Source organism: Taudactylus pleione, unplaced genomic scaffold (assembly GCF_031769625.1).
Source record: "Taudactylus pleione unplaced genomic scaffold, aTauple2 ptg000259l, whole genome shotgun sequence".
Classification (NCBI taxonomy): Eukaryota; Metazoa; Chordata; class Amphibia; order Anura; family Myobatrachidae; genus Taudactylus; species Taudactylus pleione.
In genome coordinates this window covers 147,608-166,718 of record NW_028284661.1, presented here as the reverse complement: position 1 = coordinate 166,718, position 19,111 = coordinate 147,608, and the positions used below count along the sequence as shown (strand labels likewise).

The 19,111-nt window shown below is 40.0% G+C and overlaps 1 protein-coding gene across 1 annotated transcript in view; it reads left to right on the top strand.

Annotated features, from left to right (window-relative positions):
- TRAPPC3L (trafficking protein particle complex subunit 3L) overlaps positions 1 to 19,111 on the top strand; it is a 118,892-nt gene that overhangs the window by 48,740 nt on the left and 51,041 nt on the right. Inside the window, exon 2 of the mRNA XM_088480992.1 lies at positions 18,476 to 18,523. Coding sequence (XP_088337118.1) covers positions 18,476 to 18,523 — 48 coding nt within the window. The remainder of the gene's footprint in view (positions 1 to 18,475; positions 18,524 to 19,111) is intronic.

The window sequence follows — 19,111 nt, the reverse complement described above, 5'->3', positions numbered from 1 at the left end:
CATTTTTTTTGGATCATGTATAAACTGCCTAAACTTTGCAAGATTCAATTAGACAAAACTATAGTGAATAGTCTAATTTACAACCATCTTGCCCACTATGGAACCTATAGATATATATGTATTTACCAATATATTCATTTTCATATTGAAGATTTATTTGGTTTCTTTTAGTACAGTACCAACAATACTAGGGACCCGGCTTTTTATGTAATATTTGTTCACAATCAAAAGAATTCTTTTTGTCGGACACGATTCTTGTACTTATGTTAGTTAGTTAGTTAGTTAGTTATTTTTAATCCTTATTTTTCACTACATACTCTCAAGGTGGGAGATTTTTTATTAATAATAATAAAAGTCAAGTTTTAAAATATTAAAGAAAACATTTTCTTGTGCGCCCATAACAATCTCTAGTTCTTTATCCTAAACTATAGTTCATTTTGGTTGCACAAGAGCTGCACCCCCACATCCAAACACTAGTAGTCTGATCAGTATTATGGGGTTTACGATATAATTGGAATAATTTAAGAAATCAAATTAAGAGTGTGCAGATATACTCTTCCTCTTTACTTGTCCCTGCAACTTATGCCATCTGAAGATGGCATTAGCCACTGTAGCCTATGGGATACACATCACATAAATTACCAGGAGAGGGTTTCATAGGAACCTCCACCGGTGATTGCCACTGCGCATGTGTGGTCAGTAGACTAGGCATTTGCAGGATCCCTGGCACAGGAGTGAAGAAACCGCTGAAGCGATCACTTCACTCCCTGCACATCGGGCAATTTGATACATTTGTGCGCTATGATAGCATCCTCCAATGCAATCATGGGCGCTAATATCGCTCCCAGTGATTATTAATAAATGGGCCCCATATTGGCAGACACAAGGCACTTTCCAGATATTATATTTGCAGACATGTGACTGCTTACTTCATGGCTATTGCCAAAATCAAATGGGCTTGCATATTTAAAGCTCATTCTGGCATTCATTATTTCCCAGAGTATTAGGTCATCCTGAGTTCCACCTTTCCTGTACTGTTTCCTGCTCCGGTTACATTTTGTCTGTTTGTCCAGTATTTGCTCTAGCTTGTCCTGGTTGATCCATTTTGCCTGCTGATTTTGTACATTGTCTGTGTCCTTCTGATTTGACCCTTGGCTACTCTTGACTATTCTCCTGGGAATCCCGCTACAATACCTTGCACCAGCTTCTGGATAATCTGACTATTCTTTTGCATATTACCAGGCTATTACATGAGGGTGCCGTGACCTGCTTATTGGATACAGCAAAGCCCAAACCTCTTTCACAGGGTCCCTGGCAAAAAGCAACAGTGCATTGGAATCAAATTTCTGTCACAGGCAGCATCAATGCTAGTTAATAGCACAGAATCTTATCATTATAGCAACTGTGATAGTGGCTCAGTGTGCAATATATTGCCCAGTCTCTGGTGATCAAGTGCCCAGTCGCTTATGTATCATGCACACTATGATGTGTGCTCTTTGATGGCCAAATGTGCACAATTGCTCATTACCAGAGCCAGTGTGTTAGAGTCTGTGTTTGTTGTGGACCCGGGGTGGAAACAGGAGTAAACACCTGAACAGGTTTCAACTAAAAAGTAAGTTGTTAATGTGGATGTTGGTAGAAATGAACAATAAGATAACTAACGTCCAGTAATAACAAACAAATAACTGTAGCAGGGGGAAACTGTAGTGAGTGGGAATAAATAAATGTCCAGCATGGTGACAGAGATGAATCCAGATAGACTGTAAAGGTGAAATGGAAATCTGGGTATGCAGAGTAATGGCTTGAGAGGGATATCCGGAAATGCTGTGATGTTGGCTATACAGGATTTGGTTAAGTGAGGAGACAGGTTCAGGCAGGAGTGGGTCTGGTGGAAGGTGCAGGGCGATGTCCAGCAGAGTGCAAGGCAGAGCGGTGCAGGCTGCAGGGAGCCGAAGGCAGACAAGGAGCTAGGGCAAGCACCGGAGCACAGGTCTCAGGGTCAGGAGCGCAGGAACTCTCTCACAGCTGATGCTGTGAAACACGTTGCAATGGTAACTACAGGCCGCTCTTAACACACTTAAGTACCCAGCAACAGAACGTGATAGGCCAGAGAGAGCAGGTGACCCACAGACGATTGGCCTGCTATGTCACATGGCTAAAGACAACATGGTGACACCCAGACAGCCGTGACGCGAAGACGCCACTAGTCTTACCCCTGTCAGGATGGCCCAGCACTGGCAGACCTCTGCGTACACGCAATGCCAATCTCCACACGCCAGCTCCCCTGCCAGAAGGACTGCACCACAGCGCCCTCACCGGTAAGACTCCAAACCTCCACTCCACGAAACCTGGGTCGTGACACAGTGTAATATACAGTGCCCATTTCCTGGCAGCACTGTTAACAATATATGGTCATTGAGTGCCCTATGTAGTCCAGTGTCTTGCCCAGTTCCTGGTAATTATGTGTACCCTATATTGCCCAATCCATGGTTGTCACTGCAGAATATCTTGTAAGTACAACACAGTATTAAACTAGGCGCTGGGAGGTAGTGATATCTCTGTACACCACCAAAAGCAGTTGCAAATGGGTAGCCAACCCAATATTTAATGGGTAGCCAACCCAATATTTAAAAGACAAAGAAAAGTGTATACCGGAGGTATAGCCAGCTCCATTTGCCCCTTTATTACTGCACAATATCTTACCTCGTCTCATGCAAGTTTACTATGCAGAGCTCATTCCTTGGTGGCTAGTGGTAATTACTGAGTTTCTGAACTTCATGCTGATGTGACTCAAAATACATACAAGGAAACATAAGTGTGCACACACATTTGCACACATATGAAACTCAAAATCAATTCTTAGGTATTGTACAAAAATGCTTAATGATAGTTTGGATTGCTAGATTATAATAATAAGTTATATATAAGTAATAGGATTTAATACAAATTCAATAATTTAGCATTAGATTAATTTGGAATGTACAAATAATAATATAATCTCAGGAAATGCATTCAGGTATAGAGTTATAAATAAAACAACTATCATAAATAAAAACAAGGGGTGCTGAAAATCATACTGAATGGAATCAGTATGTCATACCGCCGGACCTAAGCCCAGCGTATGAAATAGTGATGACGGAAGGCCGGGAGAAGGAGATCCCGACGGAGGTAAGTAGACCACCTAACCCTCCCCTCTCTCCCCCCTAACCCTAACCCTCCTTTAGGGGTGCCTAGCCCTAACCTCCCCCCTGGGGTGCCTAAACCACCTAACCCCCCAAATCTCCCCCCAAGGGATGTCTGACCCTAGCTCCTCCTTCCCCTAGCCTAACCCTAACCCTCCCGGAGGGGTGCCTAACCCTAAGTCTCCCCAGGGAGCCCCCTGCGCGACTATCCGCTTCCGACGTCCGGCTTACCTACGATCGGGAAGCCGGGTGTCAGGATTTCCTCGTGGGGCTGATGATAAGCATCAGGATTATCATTAGTCTCTTGCCGGGATTAAACAGTCGGGAAGCCACCGGCTTCCTAACTACATCCCATACTGAATGAGCAATACAATATTAATAATGAAAGTTCCTATCTGATGCAATATCAGAAGAAAACACCTGTAGTTTATCTTAAAAGTAAGGTAATTAAAGCAAGGAGTTAGTGAATTACGAAGCCAGCTAGTTAGGGTTCAAATAAGCTTTGTAGGTTCCACTAGAACTAGCTCCAGAATTGAATCACTATCTCACTAGGCAAGGAAACTGCAACATTAGTATTACAACCTCTGATGTGTATATTCTCATTCTGGATATAGTAGTTTCATCAGAGGGAAATAAATTGATGAATGCATACACCTACCAGATAACTCATACCTATTGCCTATTGATGAATAATAATTATGTGGTCAATTTCATGGCACCTCTGTGGTCATCTTACACTTACTGACACCAGTGATGTCAGTAGTGAGCTTCCGGCTCTATTAGAGCCGGAAGCTCACTGGGGCTTGCGTCAGACAAGATCCTACCACAAGGGTCTCGTCGCAAGCCCGATGGTCGTGATGGTCACCCACAGCTTAGGGAGCGGCCAGGAGGCCGGATTTTTTTAAAAAGCAGCTGTCCTGATTCAGAGCGAGTGCTTGCTTTTTGCGAGCGGCTCTGAATCAGGTCCTATATGTGCGCTATATAAATAACTGGTAATAAATAAGAAAAAATATATACTTAAGCTCAATGAGTTGTGATATTACAATGCTAGTAAAAGATGAGAAAGTCATATTAGCCTACTTGTATGAAATATAGTGTCAGATAGACAAAAGAGATTAGTGTATTGACAGTGTTGTTATTAAACAGGAATAATATTTTCTATAGAAAGTTTAAATAAATCCCCCCACATCTGTCATTTACAGATATATAAAATGAATGTAAGTGTTCTTTCTTGCAGTAGTCCAAATGGAAATGAGAAATAATGAATGCAAATAGATTATCACAACTTAACATAATATAGCTGCAAAGCTAATGAATGAAGGGGTGTAGTAGGTATTAACGCCGGCCGCCTGGCAAGGGTAAAGATCCTGATCATCCCTTAGGTAAATATCGCTAAACTAATTCTACCCCCTAACCCTCCCTTTGGGGTGCCTAACCCTAATCCCCCGGGGGGGGTGCCTAACCCTAACCTCCCCCCGGGGGTGCCTAACCCTACCCCCCCTTCCCCTAGCCTAAACCTAACCCTCCCGGGGGGGTGCCTAAACCTAAGTCCCCGCAGGAGCCCTAAACCTAAGCTGCTGCTATCCCCCGGCTTACCTTCTATCGGTATGCCGGGCGTTGGACAGGCATCGAGTTTTCGACACTTGTCATTAGTACCACACCGAGATTAGAGAGTCTGGGAGCCGGCGGTCAGCATTTAGACCGTCGGCTTCCAGACTACATCCCTGAATGAAGTACTATCATCTAGAGCAGGGGTCTTCAACCTTGGCCCTCCAGCTGCTGTGGAACTACACATCCCAGCATGCACTGCCACCTTTTTGATATAACAGCATGCTAAAACTATGGCAGTGCATGGTGGGATGTGTAGTTCCACAGCAGCTGGAGGGCCAAGGTTGAAGACCCCTGATCTAGAGGCTTTAATATGCAAGCAGCCGATCAGAAGCTGCATGATAGTTCTGCTGGTGTCCACATCATTTTCACATGTCAATTTATGTTTGCTTGTCTCCATTCCATCTGTAAAGTAATGGGCTTGAGTGTCAATTGCAATCAAATCCAAAAACGAATGCATTATAGTGTGTGTATAGTATGGATTTGTGTATATAAAATTCCCTAAAAGTGGCCTTATGTCCAACTGTAAATGAGGCATTAATATATTAATGGAATGAGTATTAGGTCATGTTAAGTCATTTTTTCAATTTATCTTGTGCTTCCATGATAAAATAATACAATAAGTTAACTCAATTAAGTCAACCTGATTATTCATAAACCAGGATGATAAACATTTCTGTGTAAATACAGCATGTTAATTTGCAAATATATCTTAAATGTATGAATTGATCCCCAGGACAGTTTCTCCTTGCATGTTTGTGATTACCTAAGGAACAGAACACTAAATTGCCAAACACCATTCCAATTGTGTTTATGCCCAAAATGTAAAAGGCTTTTACTAGATGTGTTTTGCTAGTAAAATTATTAACCTTTTAAATATTGGGCATAAACACAATCAGAAGTGCTGGGTTTTTTAACTCAATGCTTAGTAAATAAACCCGTCAGCCAGGCTTCTGTGCAAGCCCGGAATAACAGGGGGCACCTTTTGAAATAAGGCTTAACTCTCTCCAGCAATGACAGTAGTTCTGCCAATGTACTTGCTGCTATCAGTTTATACAGAAAATCAGTTTCTAGTTTGGGTTGATATATTTTCTGTGAGAATAATATTAATGTAATTTATCACACTTTTGTAGCCAGAGCCGTAACAGAGCACAGTTGCGTCCTGTGCCTGCCCTACCCAGTGAGCGTGCGACGTCATGATGTTACACGTCACATGATGTCATTACATCACGCATAATGGGGCGTAACCGGCTGCTCCAGTAAGTGCAGCGCTAACCGGCCGTCCACAGCTGCATATACTGTGCAGGGTGTCCACGGGTGCTGCAGGTACGTTCCATGCACTCTGCTAGCCAGGAGCAAGGGCCGTGGGGGAGATGGTGTCACCCAGGGTCATAGATAGCCAGCCCGGGGGAAGGGGAAATGACCTAATCACGTGAGGAGTGGCCACACCTCCTTAGAAAAAAAATAAAAATAAAAAATCTATGTGCCCCGCCGTGAAGCGGCACGGTGCGCTGGGGAGAGGGGCGCCGACATCCCGACGGTAAGTATTAGGGTTAGGAGGAGGGTTGGCTTAGGTTAGGGCACAGGTTCTCAAACTCGGTCCTCAGGACCCCAAACAGTGCATGTTTTGCAGGTACCCTCACAGAATCATGAGTGAAATAATTAGCTCCACCTGTGGATGTTTTAAAATGTAAATAGAAAGTTTCAAAGGTGAGTAACCCTCAGATTGCACAAGAGATACAATTCTGCAGCTCCCAACCACACAGAAGATGAAGTAATACCAACTTCAAAAGGGTACAACAAAACAGAAAAGTGTGTCTTGGATAGCGCTAATTGCATGTAATGCCTTAAATTAGGAAGGGAAATATGCATAAAATACCCATCCAATAAAATGATATCATTTATTCAGACAAAAATAGATTAAAAACAAGAACATTCATAACATAGATATAAAGAAGGAATCGGGATCCAAGATGTTAAAATCTCACCAAGTGGAGATGCTGCGGTGGGTTAATGCTAAAAATTAGCAAAGGGTCCCGGGCCAAAGTTAGCTCGGTACCACCGCAGAAAACTTTATAGTAGTCCAAATGGCAACAGGATCCCAAAATACGTTCCTCCTGATTCACAAACTTGCACCTCCTGCAACGCGTTTCGGACCTCTCAGGATCCTTCCTCAGGCAAAGGTAGTTTGTGATTAAAAGACAGATCCTATTTATCCCCTGCAATCATTTCTTATTGGTCCTCCAATTCCCGCTTTTTTCGCGGCAAACATCACGATGACGTCACTTCCGGTCTTAACAGGAAGCTGCTTGCGTTCCATCTATTACAACTTCCTGGAAAAACGGAAGTTATATGCGTTCCACAGCGTGATATTTTTTCTCTCTGTTGCTGCACCAAAGAAATGCTAGGGGGTGAATACCAGGCTCCAATCGCGGCCATCTTTGTGGGGTTTTTCAGCGAACTTGAAGTATCCATGTAAGTGTGTTCCACTGATTACAAAGCTATGCCGTACTTAGTATTCCGGCAGGGTCCATCCCTCCCTCAGTGGAACACAATTATACACCGCTCCCAGCAGTAGAGGAATCATAAATAGATAAAAGAGAAATATGATAATAAAATGAGAAAATGTTAAAAAACATTAAAAAACATTGAAATATATAAAATTAATCTAAAAACCATTTCAATTCAAAATCAAGCTTTAAGCCTTTAGGCGTAAGTGTATCCAAATTAAAAATCCACATCTATGAAAGCCTTTACTCCTTTCACTGGATTGGTTTGTTTCGGGCGAGACACTCCTAACTAATTTATCCTTAAGGGATGGAGCTCTTCTATATATATAAACTGGTTTTATGGGTAGTACTTCACCTAAAACAGGATCATTTTTAAGTACATCCCAATATTTCCCTATAATTTTCTCAATTTGTTTATGGTGGGCACCATATTGTGTGATAAAAGCCCACTCATAATTGTTTTTTTTATTAATTTTAGATTCCTTTGATTTATCTTTTAGGAGGTCTTCCCTCTTAACCTCTCCTATTTGTTGCTTAGCATTCATCAACAAGGAGTCAGAATAACCTTTTACTTTAGTGCTGCAAGAAAATGTTTGCCTATCGTGAAACCAGATTACAACATGTAAAAGATGTTTTTACTTTAGATGATAATTTTGACCCTAATGTTACTGATGAAGATTTGACATCCATTATGAATAAGTTAGAGATCTGTATGCTTAAAGAAAACCGTCTTTGGTGGGAAATCATGACTCTGGAACATTACCAGAGCAAACAGATTATACCTAAGGGGTTATTAATTAATAAGGAACCGTCTTTTGGTAAAAACAAAGAAGGTTTTACCAAGGAATGGAACTTCATTTTGACTAAATGTTCACAATCCTTAATTGATTTGATAATAAGGGAGAGACATTTAGACCAAATAGAGGTCAATAAAGAAATAGATTCATTAAAAATTCTTCTAGAACCTTTCCATGATTCAGAATATATAAGGGAGAGGGAAAACAAAATTATAGAGAAATTGGAAAAAAATACTAGAGAATTAAAAATTAAAAAAAAGAAAAAATTCCTTAGGGATACCACCAAACGGGATTTAGAAATTCAAATAGATGAGAGAGCAAACACACTTACAACTCCCAAACAGGTGCTAAAGGGAGGAAAGAGGAAAGAATTTCAATTAAATCCCCATAATAGAACCCCACTTTTCCAAAATCCAAATAATAGGATATCTGAGGATCCATATAGATGGAAAAAATTGAATAACCATAGATGGGAAGGACAAAAAAGAAATAATAGAGATTTTTCAATGAGAAATAAAAGAAATTTCCATCAGTGGAGATCAAATAATGAGATGGACTACAGGGTCCCAGTTCGTAATAGGTATGATCCTTTAAAAGGAGACCAAACTGATGGCAGATCATCTTCTTTTTTAGAGTGGGATACTTGGATACCAAGAAGAGAATAAATAATAAAGAGGGAAAAAAAACTAGTAGAGGTAAAAGAGGAGGGGTTAAAAAATGAAAAAAATTAACACCTAAAAAAATAAAAGATCAGGTTATAAGTACTATACCTGAAGAGGGGAAGGTTTTTAATTTAAGTAATCATGATCTAAATGCAACTGAAATGAAAGTCCTAAAAGAAGGATTAAAATTTGCCCCTACAGCAAAAGTTAATGATTTTGAACTTTTCATTGATTTGGAAAAATATATTAGAAAACTCAGTATAAAAAAATTTTTCCTTATGCAAAACACTGACAAGGTTAGTGGTGATAACATTTGTGCTTCAAAAACCCCTTTTAAGCCGACATCGAAGTTTTACCCAAAACATGTTAAAAGTGGAAACTTAGAGTGTTTTGCTTCATTGGTGAGCAAAGACTTTAAAGATGTTCGATCCTGTAAAAAGCTAAATTTAACCAAAAAAGAATTTTTAGCAATAGATACTTTGAGGAAAGATGACAATTTAATAATTAAACCGGCTGATAAAGGCGGAAGTGTGGTATTAATGAACAAAGAAGACTATGTAAATGAAATAAATAGACAATTAAATGATCAATCTACATATAAAAAATTAAAGGGTGATCCCACCCAGAATTTTTCTAAATCATTGTTGTTATTTACAAAAAAAGCCTTTGAAAAGGGGGTTTTGAGTAAAAATGAAATGGTTTTCATTACTATAGAAAATCCTAGTATCGCAACTATTTATATTTTGCCAAAAATCCATAAACATGTGACCAAACCACCAGGTCGACCAATAATATCGGGTACAAACAGTCTTACTTTGAATTTATCAGCATTGGTTGAATTTTATTTACAACCATTAGTTTTATTGACCAACGCATATTTAAAAGATACTGGTGACATTTTAAGAAAAATTAATCAAATTGAATGGAATAAGGATTGTTTTTTAATTTCTGCTGATGTGAGTACATTATACACCTAAATTGAAGAAGAAAAAGGACTACAGGCTGTTAAATATTTTATGGATCAAAGTACTTATAGTGAGGATCTAAAAGTGTTCATCCTAGAAGCTATCTCTTTTATTCTAAAAAACAATTATTTTTATTTCAATGGTACATTTTATTTACAAATATTGGGCACCGCGATGGGCACCAGGTTTGCCCCTAGTTATGCTAACCTCTTTATGGCATATTGTGAAACTTTAAATATAGACCCAATAAAAGGAGGAGGGGCAAACCTGGTGTCCTGGTGGCGTTTTATTGACGATGTACTTTTTATTTGGAGAGGGGAAATTACCCATCTTAATAACTTCTGTGAGATTTTAAATACGAATAGTTTTAATATCAATTTGACTTTTAATATTAGTAAAACCGAATTGTTTTTTTTAGATTTGGTCATTTATAGTGATGATGGAATGATTTGTACAAAAACCTATAAAAAAGTGACTGATTCTAATTCCTACATTGAAGCCAATAGCGATCATCAAAATAGATGGCTTGAAAATATACCATTGGGACAGTTTAAAAGATTAAAGAGAAACTGCACAAATGAAAGCACTTTAAATCTACAAATTGAAGAAATGACTGAACGATTTAAAGTAAAAGGTTATTCTGACTCCTTGTTGATGAATGCTAAGCAACAAATAGGAGAGGTTAAGAGGGAAGACCTCCTAAAAGATAAATCAAAGGAATCTAAAATTAATAAAAAAAACAATTATGAGTGGGCTTTTATCACACAATATGGTGCCCACCATAAACAAATTGAGAAAATTATTGGGAAATATTGGGATGTACTTAAAAATGATCCTATTTTAGGTGAAGTACTACCCATAAAACCAGTTTATATATATAGAAGAGCTCCATCCCTTAAGGATAAATTAGTTAGGAGTGTCTTGCCCAAAACAAACCAATCCAGTGAAAGTAGTAAACGCTTTCATAGATGTGGTAGCTGCTTGATGTGTAGAACCACCGCATCAACTAATATGAATAATAAAAAGATTACTGAGTTTACAGTAAATGGCACCACATATAAAATAAAGGATTTCATCACATGCCAGTCAAGATATGTTGTATATCTTTTAGAATGCACATGCGGTTTGTTTTATGTTGGTAGGACCACCAGGAATTTTAAATTAAGAATGTCCGAACACATCTATAATATTCGGAAGGGTTTGAATACACATTCCTTCTCGGACCATTTCTTAAAAAGTCATAATAAAAATGAAAATCATATAAAAAAAATTTTGGGTATCCAAGTAATTAAACCACATTGGCGGTCAAAGGATATGGAAAAACGTTTGGCCACCAGCGAAATGAGGTGGATTTTTAATTTGGATACACTTATGCCTAAAGGCTTAAACCTTGATTTTGAATTGAAATGGTTTTTAGATTAATTTTATATATTTCAATGTTTTTTAATGTTTTTTAACATTTTCTCATTTTATTAATTATCATATTTCTCTTTTATCTATTTATGATTCCTCTACTGCCGGGAGCGGTGTATAATTGTGTTCCACTGAGGGAGGGATGGACCCTGCCGGAATACTAAGTACGGCATAGCTTTGTAATCAGTGGAACACACTTACATGGATACTTCAAGTTCGCTGAAAAACCCCACAAAGATGGCCGCGATTGGAGCCTGGTATTCACCCCCTAGCATTTCTTTGGTGCAGCAACAGAGAGGAAAAATATCACGCTGTGGAACGCATATAACTTCCGTTTTTCCAGGAAGTTGTAATAGATGGAACGCAAGCAGCTTCCTGTTAAGACCGGAAGTGACGTCATCGTGATGTTTGCCGCGAAAAAAGCGGGAATTGGAGGACCAATAAGAAATTATTGCAGGGGATAAATAGGATCTGTCTTTTAATCACAAACTACCTTTGCCTGAGGAAGGATCCTGAGAGGTCCGAAACGCGTTGCAGGAGGTGCAAGTTTGTGAATCAGGAGGAACGTCTTTTGGGATCCTGTTGCCATTTGGACTACTATAAAGTTTTCTGCGGTGGTACCGAGCTAACTTTGGCCCGGGACCCTTTGCTAATTTTTAGCATTAACCCACCGCAGCATCTCCACTTGGTGAGATTTTAACATCTTGGATCCCGATTCCTTCTTTCTATCTATGTTATGAATGTTCTTGTTTTTAATCTATTTTTGTCTGAATAAATGATATAATTTTATTGGATGGGTATTTTATGCCTATTTCCCTTCCTAATTTAAGGCATTACATGCAATTAGCGCTATCCAAGACACACTTTTCTGTTTTGATGTTTTAAAATGTGTCAGTGAGTAATGAGTACACCTGTGCTCCTGCTGGGTAACCTGCAAAACATGACGTGTGTGGGGTCCTGAGGACCGAGTTCGAGAACCTCTGGGTTAGGGGTTAGGGATAAGGCACTAAGGGGAGGGTTAGGGTTAGGCTGCAGGGAGGATGGTTAGGCTGCGTAAGAGGAAGGTTAGGGTTAGGCTGCGGGGGAGGAAGGTTAGGGTAACGCTGCGGGAAAGGTGTGTAAGAGTTAGGGGGAGGGTTAGGACACTTACCTGATTGGGTCAGGATTCTGACTGTCAGGATGCCGCTGTTGATATTCTGACCCGGCCGCCGGGATCCCGTACCCAACCCTGCAGGAGATATCAGAGATGTTTCCTGTGCTAGGCAAACTAACTCTGAAGACTGCGGTCCCCATTATTACGAATGGGGGCCTCTGTCTAGGCCAATTCACAAAGTTTAGCTTTTCACAGCTTGGTCCTGATAGCTAGCTTGGTCCTGATAGCTAACTTCAGATATACTACAGGCTGCTATACCATAGGCTGCACTTTCACCAGACAGGGATCATCAAACCCCACTTAGACAACCTGAATTGTGCATATTTGCAAGTCAAATAGTTTATTCACCTTCTTCACCTCTGAGATAAACAAGCAGTAAAGGAGCACTGTCCACCCATGATGTCAATGGTAATGACAGGACAAAAAATTAAGGCAATTATAAATAGGTACCTAAATAATGTTAGATATATGTAACATTGTTCTATTGGATTAAAAAATTATTGAAACAAATACGGTTCTCTCTGTTATTCTGCGGTCTTTACCATCTTTATTCAAATTGACCAGACAATTAGCTATAACAGTAATATCTTTAAACCAAACATTAGCATCTAAGAATATTTGAAAAAGTCTGAAGTGTTTTAGCAGTAGTGTGCTTCAAGCATGAGTGCAAATAAATGATAATTACTGCACATTAAAAAACAGCAGGACAAATAGAGCTCCCACCACACTAAGGCCCTTCAAAAGAAAAAAACAGTTTGATGGCACCAAATTATCTTGTAGAAAAATTGGTTGTGAAACCATTCAGAAATTGTGTTAAGCTTATTTATGCCTAATACATTGGAATGCATATGCTAGATATACTTTAATGCTCCAATGTATAAGCACATTTAAGGAATTGTGGGCCTGATTCAGAGCCGGACGCTCTGACCAGAGCGCTCGCTCTGAATCAGGGCCCTCCTACCTAAACTTGGAGCGGCCTCTTGGACGCTCGCATAGCTGTGGGTTACCACCCACAGCTTATGCGAGCATCCATGATGATGGTCGTGATGGTCAAGACCATCGCGACCATCGGGCTTGTGACGAGACCCTGCAGACCCTGGAGTGATTTTGGCTCTATCAGAGCCAAAATCACTCCCACTGACATCACTAGTGATGTCAGTGGGGCCGGACCCAGACGGTAGGCGTTCCCATGGGAACGCCTCCATCTGGCAGCCACACCCACGGCACGCCCACCAAAGGGGACGTGCTATCAATCAACATCTCCAGCACGCCCCCTTTGGTACGAGACCTGGAGCGACGGCTTCCCCATCGCTCCACGGGTCTCGTGCACGAAGCTCCCTCCGTCGTGTGCATGCGCACTAGGGCATCATCGACCCGCTTGCGAGCGCTCAGCGCTCGCGAGCGGGTCTGAATCAGGCCCTGTGTCTTCTGTTTTTACTGCTCTCTGTCATAGTTGTTGGTCTCCTGACTCTGGTCATGCCGCTAATGATACAGTATCACACTCAACCCCTGCCAATGGGCCTGGGACTAATTTATTGTACTGTGACGCGATTATGCCATATGAAAATAAAGAAAGGGAAAGCAATATGGGTTCTGGATAAAGCTGCTGAATAAAAAGAATGGATTTATTAAATCCTATATATATCAAGAAAGAAGAGAAAGGGCGCTCTAATGTACAAAATATAAAATATATTAAAATACAAAATGTGTAAATAACACAAACTGAATAATTAAAAAAATCAACAATTAATGCAGCAATGAAGCTACTTCAATGATCAGTCCTAGATGTCGACACAAAGGATGAATCTCCCTTTCGTTTCACAGAGAGTAGATTTATTGAGTCCTTTGTTGGTCTTTAAATGATTTTGTAGAGGTCATAAATCCTGTTTTCAGAATTAGCAATGATTCCTTGTAATGTTGCTTAAAAATACCATCAAACACTAGTCAAAATATGATGGAGACCCAACGCATTTCGTCCCCACATGGGACTTCATCAGGGATACATCATCAAATGACTGTATTACCAGTCCTATTAATAGTCAGGAAAATGTGAACACTGATCAAACGATCCTAAGATCTATATTGCTCCTGCAAAATACTGCTGACAAGTGTTTCAGTCTGCTGCAAAAGTCTGCTGCAAGAAACACTTACCTGGGAGTATAAATCCATCCACTATATAGAGTGCGTCTACTCCAGTTTATTCTCCGCAAACAGATTTTAGGATTATTTGATCACTGTTCACATTTTCCTGACTATTAATAGGACTGATAATACAATAATTTGATGATGTATCCCTGATGAAGTCCCATGTGGGGATGAAATGCGTTGGGTCTCCATCATATTTTGACTAGTGTTTGATGGTATTTTTCAGCAACATTACAAGGAATCATTACTAACCCTGAAAACAGGATTTATAACCTCTACAAAATCATTTAAAGACCAACAAAGGACTCAATAAATCTACTCTCTGTGAAACGAAAGGGAGATTCATCCTTTGTGTCGACATCTAGTACTGATCATTGAAGTAGCTTCATTGCTGCATTAATTGTTGATTTTTTTAAATTATTCAGTTTGTGTTATTTACACATTGTGTATTATAATATATTTTATATTTTGTACATTAGAGCGCCCTTTCTCTTCTTTCTTGGTTTCCATTTCCCTCCATATCTGTCTAACAGAGATTTTAGGTGAAAGGTGCAGCTATCCACTATTAGATTTAAGTGTTGGTTACATATCAGTATCATCAATAATTTTAGCGCAAATAATAGGGTATCTTTGTGTATATATATGTATATATATATATATATATATATATATATATATTGTATAAAAAGCTTAAAACACATTGGGGAATATGTATCAAATCTTGGAGAGATATAAAGTACCAAACAATCAGCTTCTGTCATTTTCAAACACAGCCTGTGAAACGGCAGTTTGATGCGGATTGGTTGGTATTTTATCTCTCTCCATTTTGTCTCTCTCTAAAGTTTGATACATCAGCTGAACAGCTGAACATAAGGTACAGTATGTTATCTAAATCTGTGGCCACAGACAATAATGTATGGATCCAATTAGTCAATTATTGGAATAGGCAAGTTTCCAGCAGTAAAGTGGTATATGCATCTACTGGAGACAGAGTTATTTATCCTGAAAAGCATTTAGTTAGTTACAGTATGCTATATTATAAAACAGCTTTAAATAAACAATGTGTATGCAGTCAGAGATGAATTGCAGGTGGGTGTTAGTTCAGCAAAATTTATAAAATAACAACGTATGAAAATGCCACTCTCTCAGAGAGAAGTATTGTACAGATGTTTTACTAAACATCCCATTGTATATGCTGGTAACTGTATTCACCCTGTCAGGCATATATTCCTGCACTGGACAAACCGTCCTACTGCACAATGGGACCGATTCAGCCTCAGATGCAGTCCCAATTCAGTCATTTTGTACCAAAGTTCTCCGGACTGCGCTTGCGCCATAGCCGCAGTGCGCATGTGCCATGATGCTGCTGTTGCTCTGGTGTGTTTCAGAAAACTGAGGTGTATTGCCTCCATTTCTGGGGTGTGCTAAAGCCAGCAACTGTGTCGTCGGAGGCAACTTTATTGGCTTTGGCAGCTGGACAATGTGAACAACCTTATGGTCACAATGGTGATCCGTCTGTAGATGCTGGAAGTAGGAGTCATTTTACAAAGTCCCCTCTTGCTACGTTAACATAATTTCTCAGATGCACTGTAGTCGAAGATGCAGCGCTGATCACTCCAGCATCCATCTCTGAATCAGGCACTGACTCTCCACAGCAAGCAGTCATGTTATAAGACCCTGTGTAGGGCAACATCTCTATGCCGTCTTAGATGAATAGAAACCACTGTCTCAGTACCATTGGACTTGTCTCCTTACAGTATACAGTCTTATCAGCCATTTGATTTGACAGTGCCACATTTGTGGCCCAGGAAACAGTGTTTCCTTCTGCATTTATCTGATCATAGAACTCATCCTATTCACTAAAATAAATACTGAATGCCTACTATTGTATGTTCAGCATAATATTATTGAGTCCATTCAGAGTCTTTTGTTTTTATATTTTTGTATAGTATCTCCTATAAGGTAGCAATTCATTGTCTAAATTGCCCTAATCCATAGACAAGTGCTAGGCTTTATAATCTAGACAAGGACATTCAGGCCCCGGTAGACCAGGCCCTGGTCTAAGGGCTTGAAACAGAGTTGCATGCTATGCCAATGTTTTCACAGTTGCGGCTCGTAGCGGCTATTTATTCTCAGTGTGATTGACAGTCAGGAAACATTTATATATTATGTAGCTCACCAATACACAGCCATAAATATATATATTCATGTTCAATAGTGTTTTACATGTCAATTAAGTGATTTTATTTGTGTATATTTGAGTTTATTTGTGCATTCAGGTTATTATGCTCCACTAAAGAAAAAACTATTGTAGGTTTGTTGAGAGATTGCTCAGCATATCCTCCCATACCATTTTTGATAAGGAAGGAAGTGTTCATAGTAACGTGGAATTACTGTCACATGAATTTGTTGCAGCCCATGAGGACACATCGTTGAAGCGTGTTTAGCGACTGTGACTTATGCAATAGAAAGTTGTGCTTAGGGGAGCTTACTTATAAAACTCAATTTTACTAAACAAGTATATCCCGTACTTTGTAAGGTGTTGTGGATGCCTTGTAGCGCCATAGAAATAAAGGATAATAATAATACCCCTTAATAGAGCATTGAAATCATGTCTGTCTCAGTGAACTTGGGACAGTTGGGAGGTATAATTGCAGTCGGATGGCTATGAATGCAGTTGGGAGGTACTGTATGATTGCAGTCGGGATGCTATGATTGCAGTTGGGAGGTACTGTATGATTGCAGTCGGGATGCTATGATTGCAGTTGGGAGGTACTGTATGATTGCAGTTGGGAGGTACTGTATGATTGCAGTTGGGAGGTACTGTATGATTGCAGTCGGGATGCTATGATTGCAGTTGGGAGGTACTGTATGATTGCAGTCGGGATGCTATGATTGCAGTTGGGAGGTACTGTATGATTGCAGTCGGGATGCTATGATTGCAGTTGGGAGGTACTGTATGATTGCAGTTGGGAGGTACTGTATGATTGCAGTCGGGATGCTATGATTGCAGTTGGGATGGTATGATTGCAGTTGGGAGGTACTGTATTATTGCAGTTGGGAGGTACTGTACGATTGCAGTTGGGAGGTATGATTGCAGTTGGGAGGATATGATTGCAGTTGGGAGGATATGATTGCAGTTGGGATGGTATGATTGCAGTTGGGATGGTATGATTGCAGTTCGGAGGGTATGATTTCAGTTGGGGGGTATTATTGCAGTCAAGAGGGTATGATTGCAGTTGGGAGGGTATGATTGCAGTTGGGGAGTATGAAAGCAGTTGGGAGGCTATGATTGCAGTTGGGAGGTACTGTATGATTGAAGTTGGGATGTATGATTGCAGTTGGGAGGCTATGATTGCAGTTGGGAGGTACTGTATGATTGCAGTTGGGAGGCTATGATTGCAGTTGGGAGGCTATGATTGCATTTGGGAGGTACTGTATGATTGCATTTGGGAGGTATGATTGCAGTTGGGAGGTATGATTGCAGTTTGGAAGCTATGATTGCAGTTTGGAGGGTATGATTGCAGTTGGGAGGCTATGATTGCAGTTGGGAGGTACTGTATGATTGCAGTTGGGAGGTATGATTGCAGTTGGGAGGGTTTTATTGCAGTTGGGAGGGAATGATTGCAGTTGGGCGGTATGATTGCATCTTTATACATTAGAAATGGAAGCAGCATTGTCATTGTGTGACCAGCTCTGACCATGTGGGCAAATATATTGCCCATGTTTCTCTTATGTTTTAGTGCTAAAGGATGTGTTTAGATCCTATGGGGTATATTTACTAAAGTGAGAGTTTTTAGAAGTGGAGATATTCTAAAAACTAAAGATTCTAGCTATTATCTTCTAGAAGGTGCTGGATAAATGTTAAGTAAAACCTGATTGGTTGCTATGGGCAACATCTCCATTTCTAAAAACTCTCATTTTTGTAAATATACTCCTATGACCCTTTATAACCTGTGTGTGTGTAGGTTTATATGATCATGCAAGTCTTTCTAGTTCATATTAATAAAATCTAAATTGTTCTATGTTTAATGTTTCAGGATTGGAATTTACCAGCTGTTTCATCTTCTGCCTCAGCACATCACATTGTAAGTACATCACCTGCAGCCATAACACAGGCACTTCAGTATTCTAAAAGTGTATGTAACTATATGTAACATTACTACAGTGTTTCAGTTTTTTCTTCATTATAACAAAAACTTAAAGAGTTAAGGTGCCCATACACGGTGTGATATATCAGCCGATCCGATGGATTGGTACGATACCGCTGTTATATTGTACCGTGTATGGGCATGATATCGGACAGAAAGCGCTCCCGTGGGGTCGTACATCGCACCTCCATATCTTTTTGCAGGTCCATTTGATCTGCGGATGTGATGTACGATCCCATGCAGTGCTATGCCGGTGGGGTAGGTGGGTGCCGGCATATGGGGCGATCAGCCACCCGATCGCATCGTGTGTAGGGACCACCCGATATGTCGGCCGTCGGATCCCCCATCGCGTCGCAAGGTGCATATCGCACTGTGTATGGGCGACTTAAATCAGCAGAAATACAATAAGAAAAGATATTTCTCAAATAACCTGGATCTGTATCACAAATCTCATTGACCTAGAGACAGGTTTATTTTGTAGGAATAAGTCAGAGATTAGCAGGATGCAGCACAGTATTTAGAGGA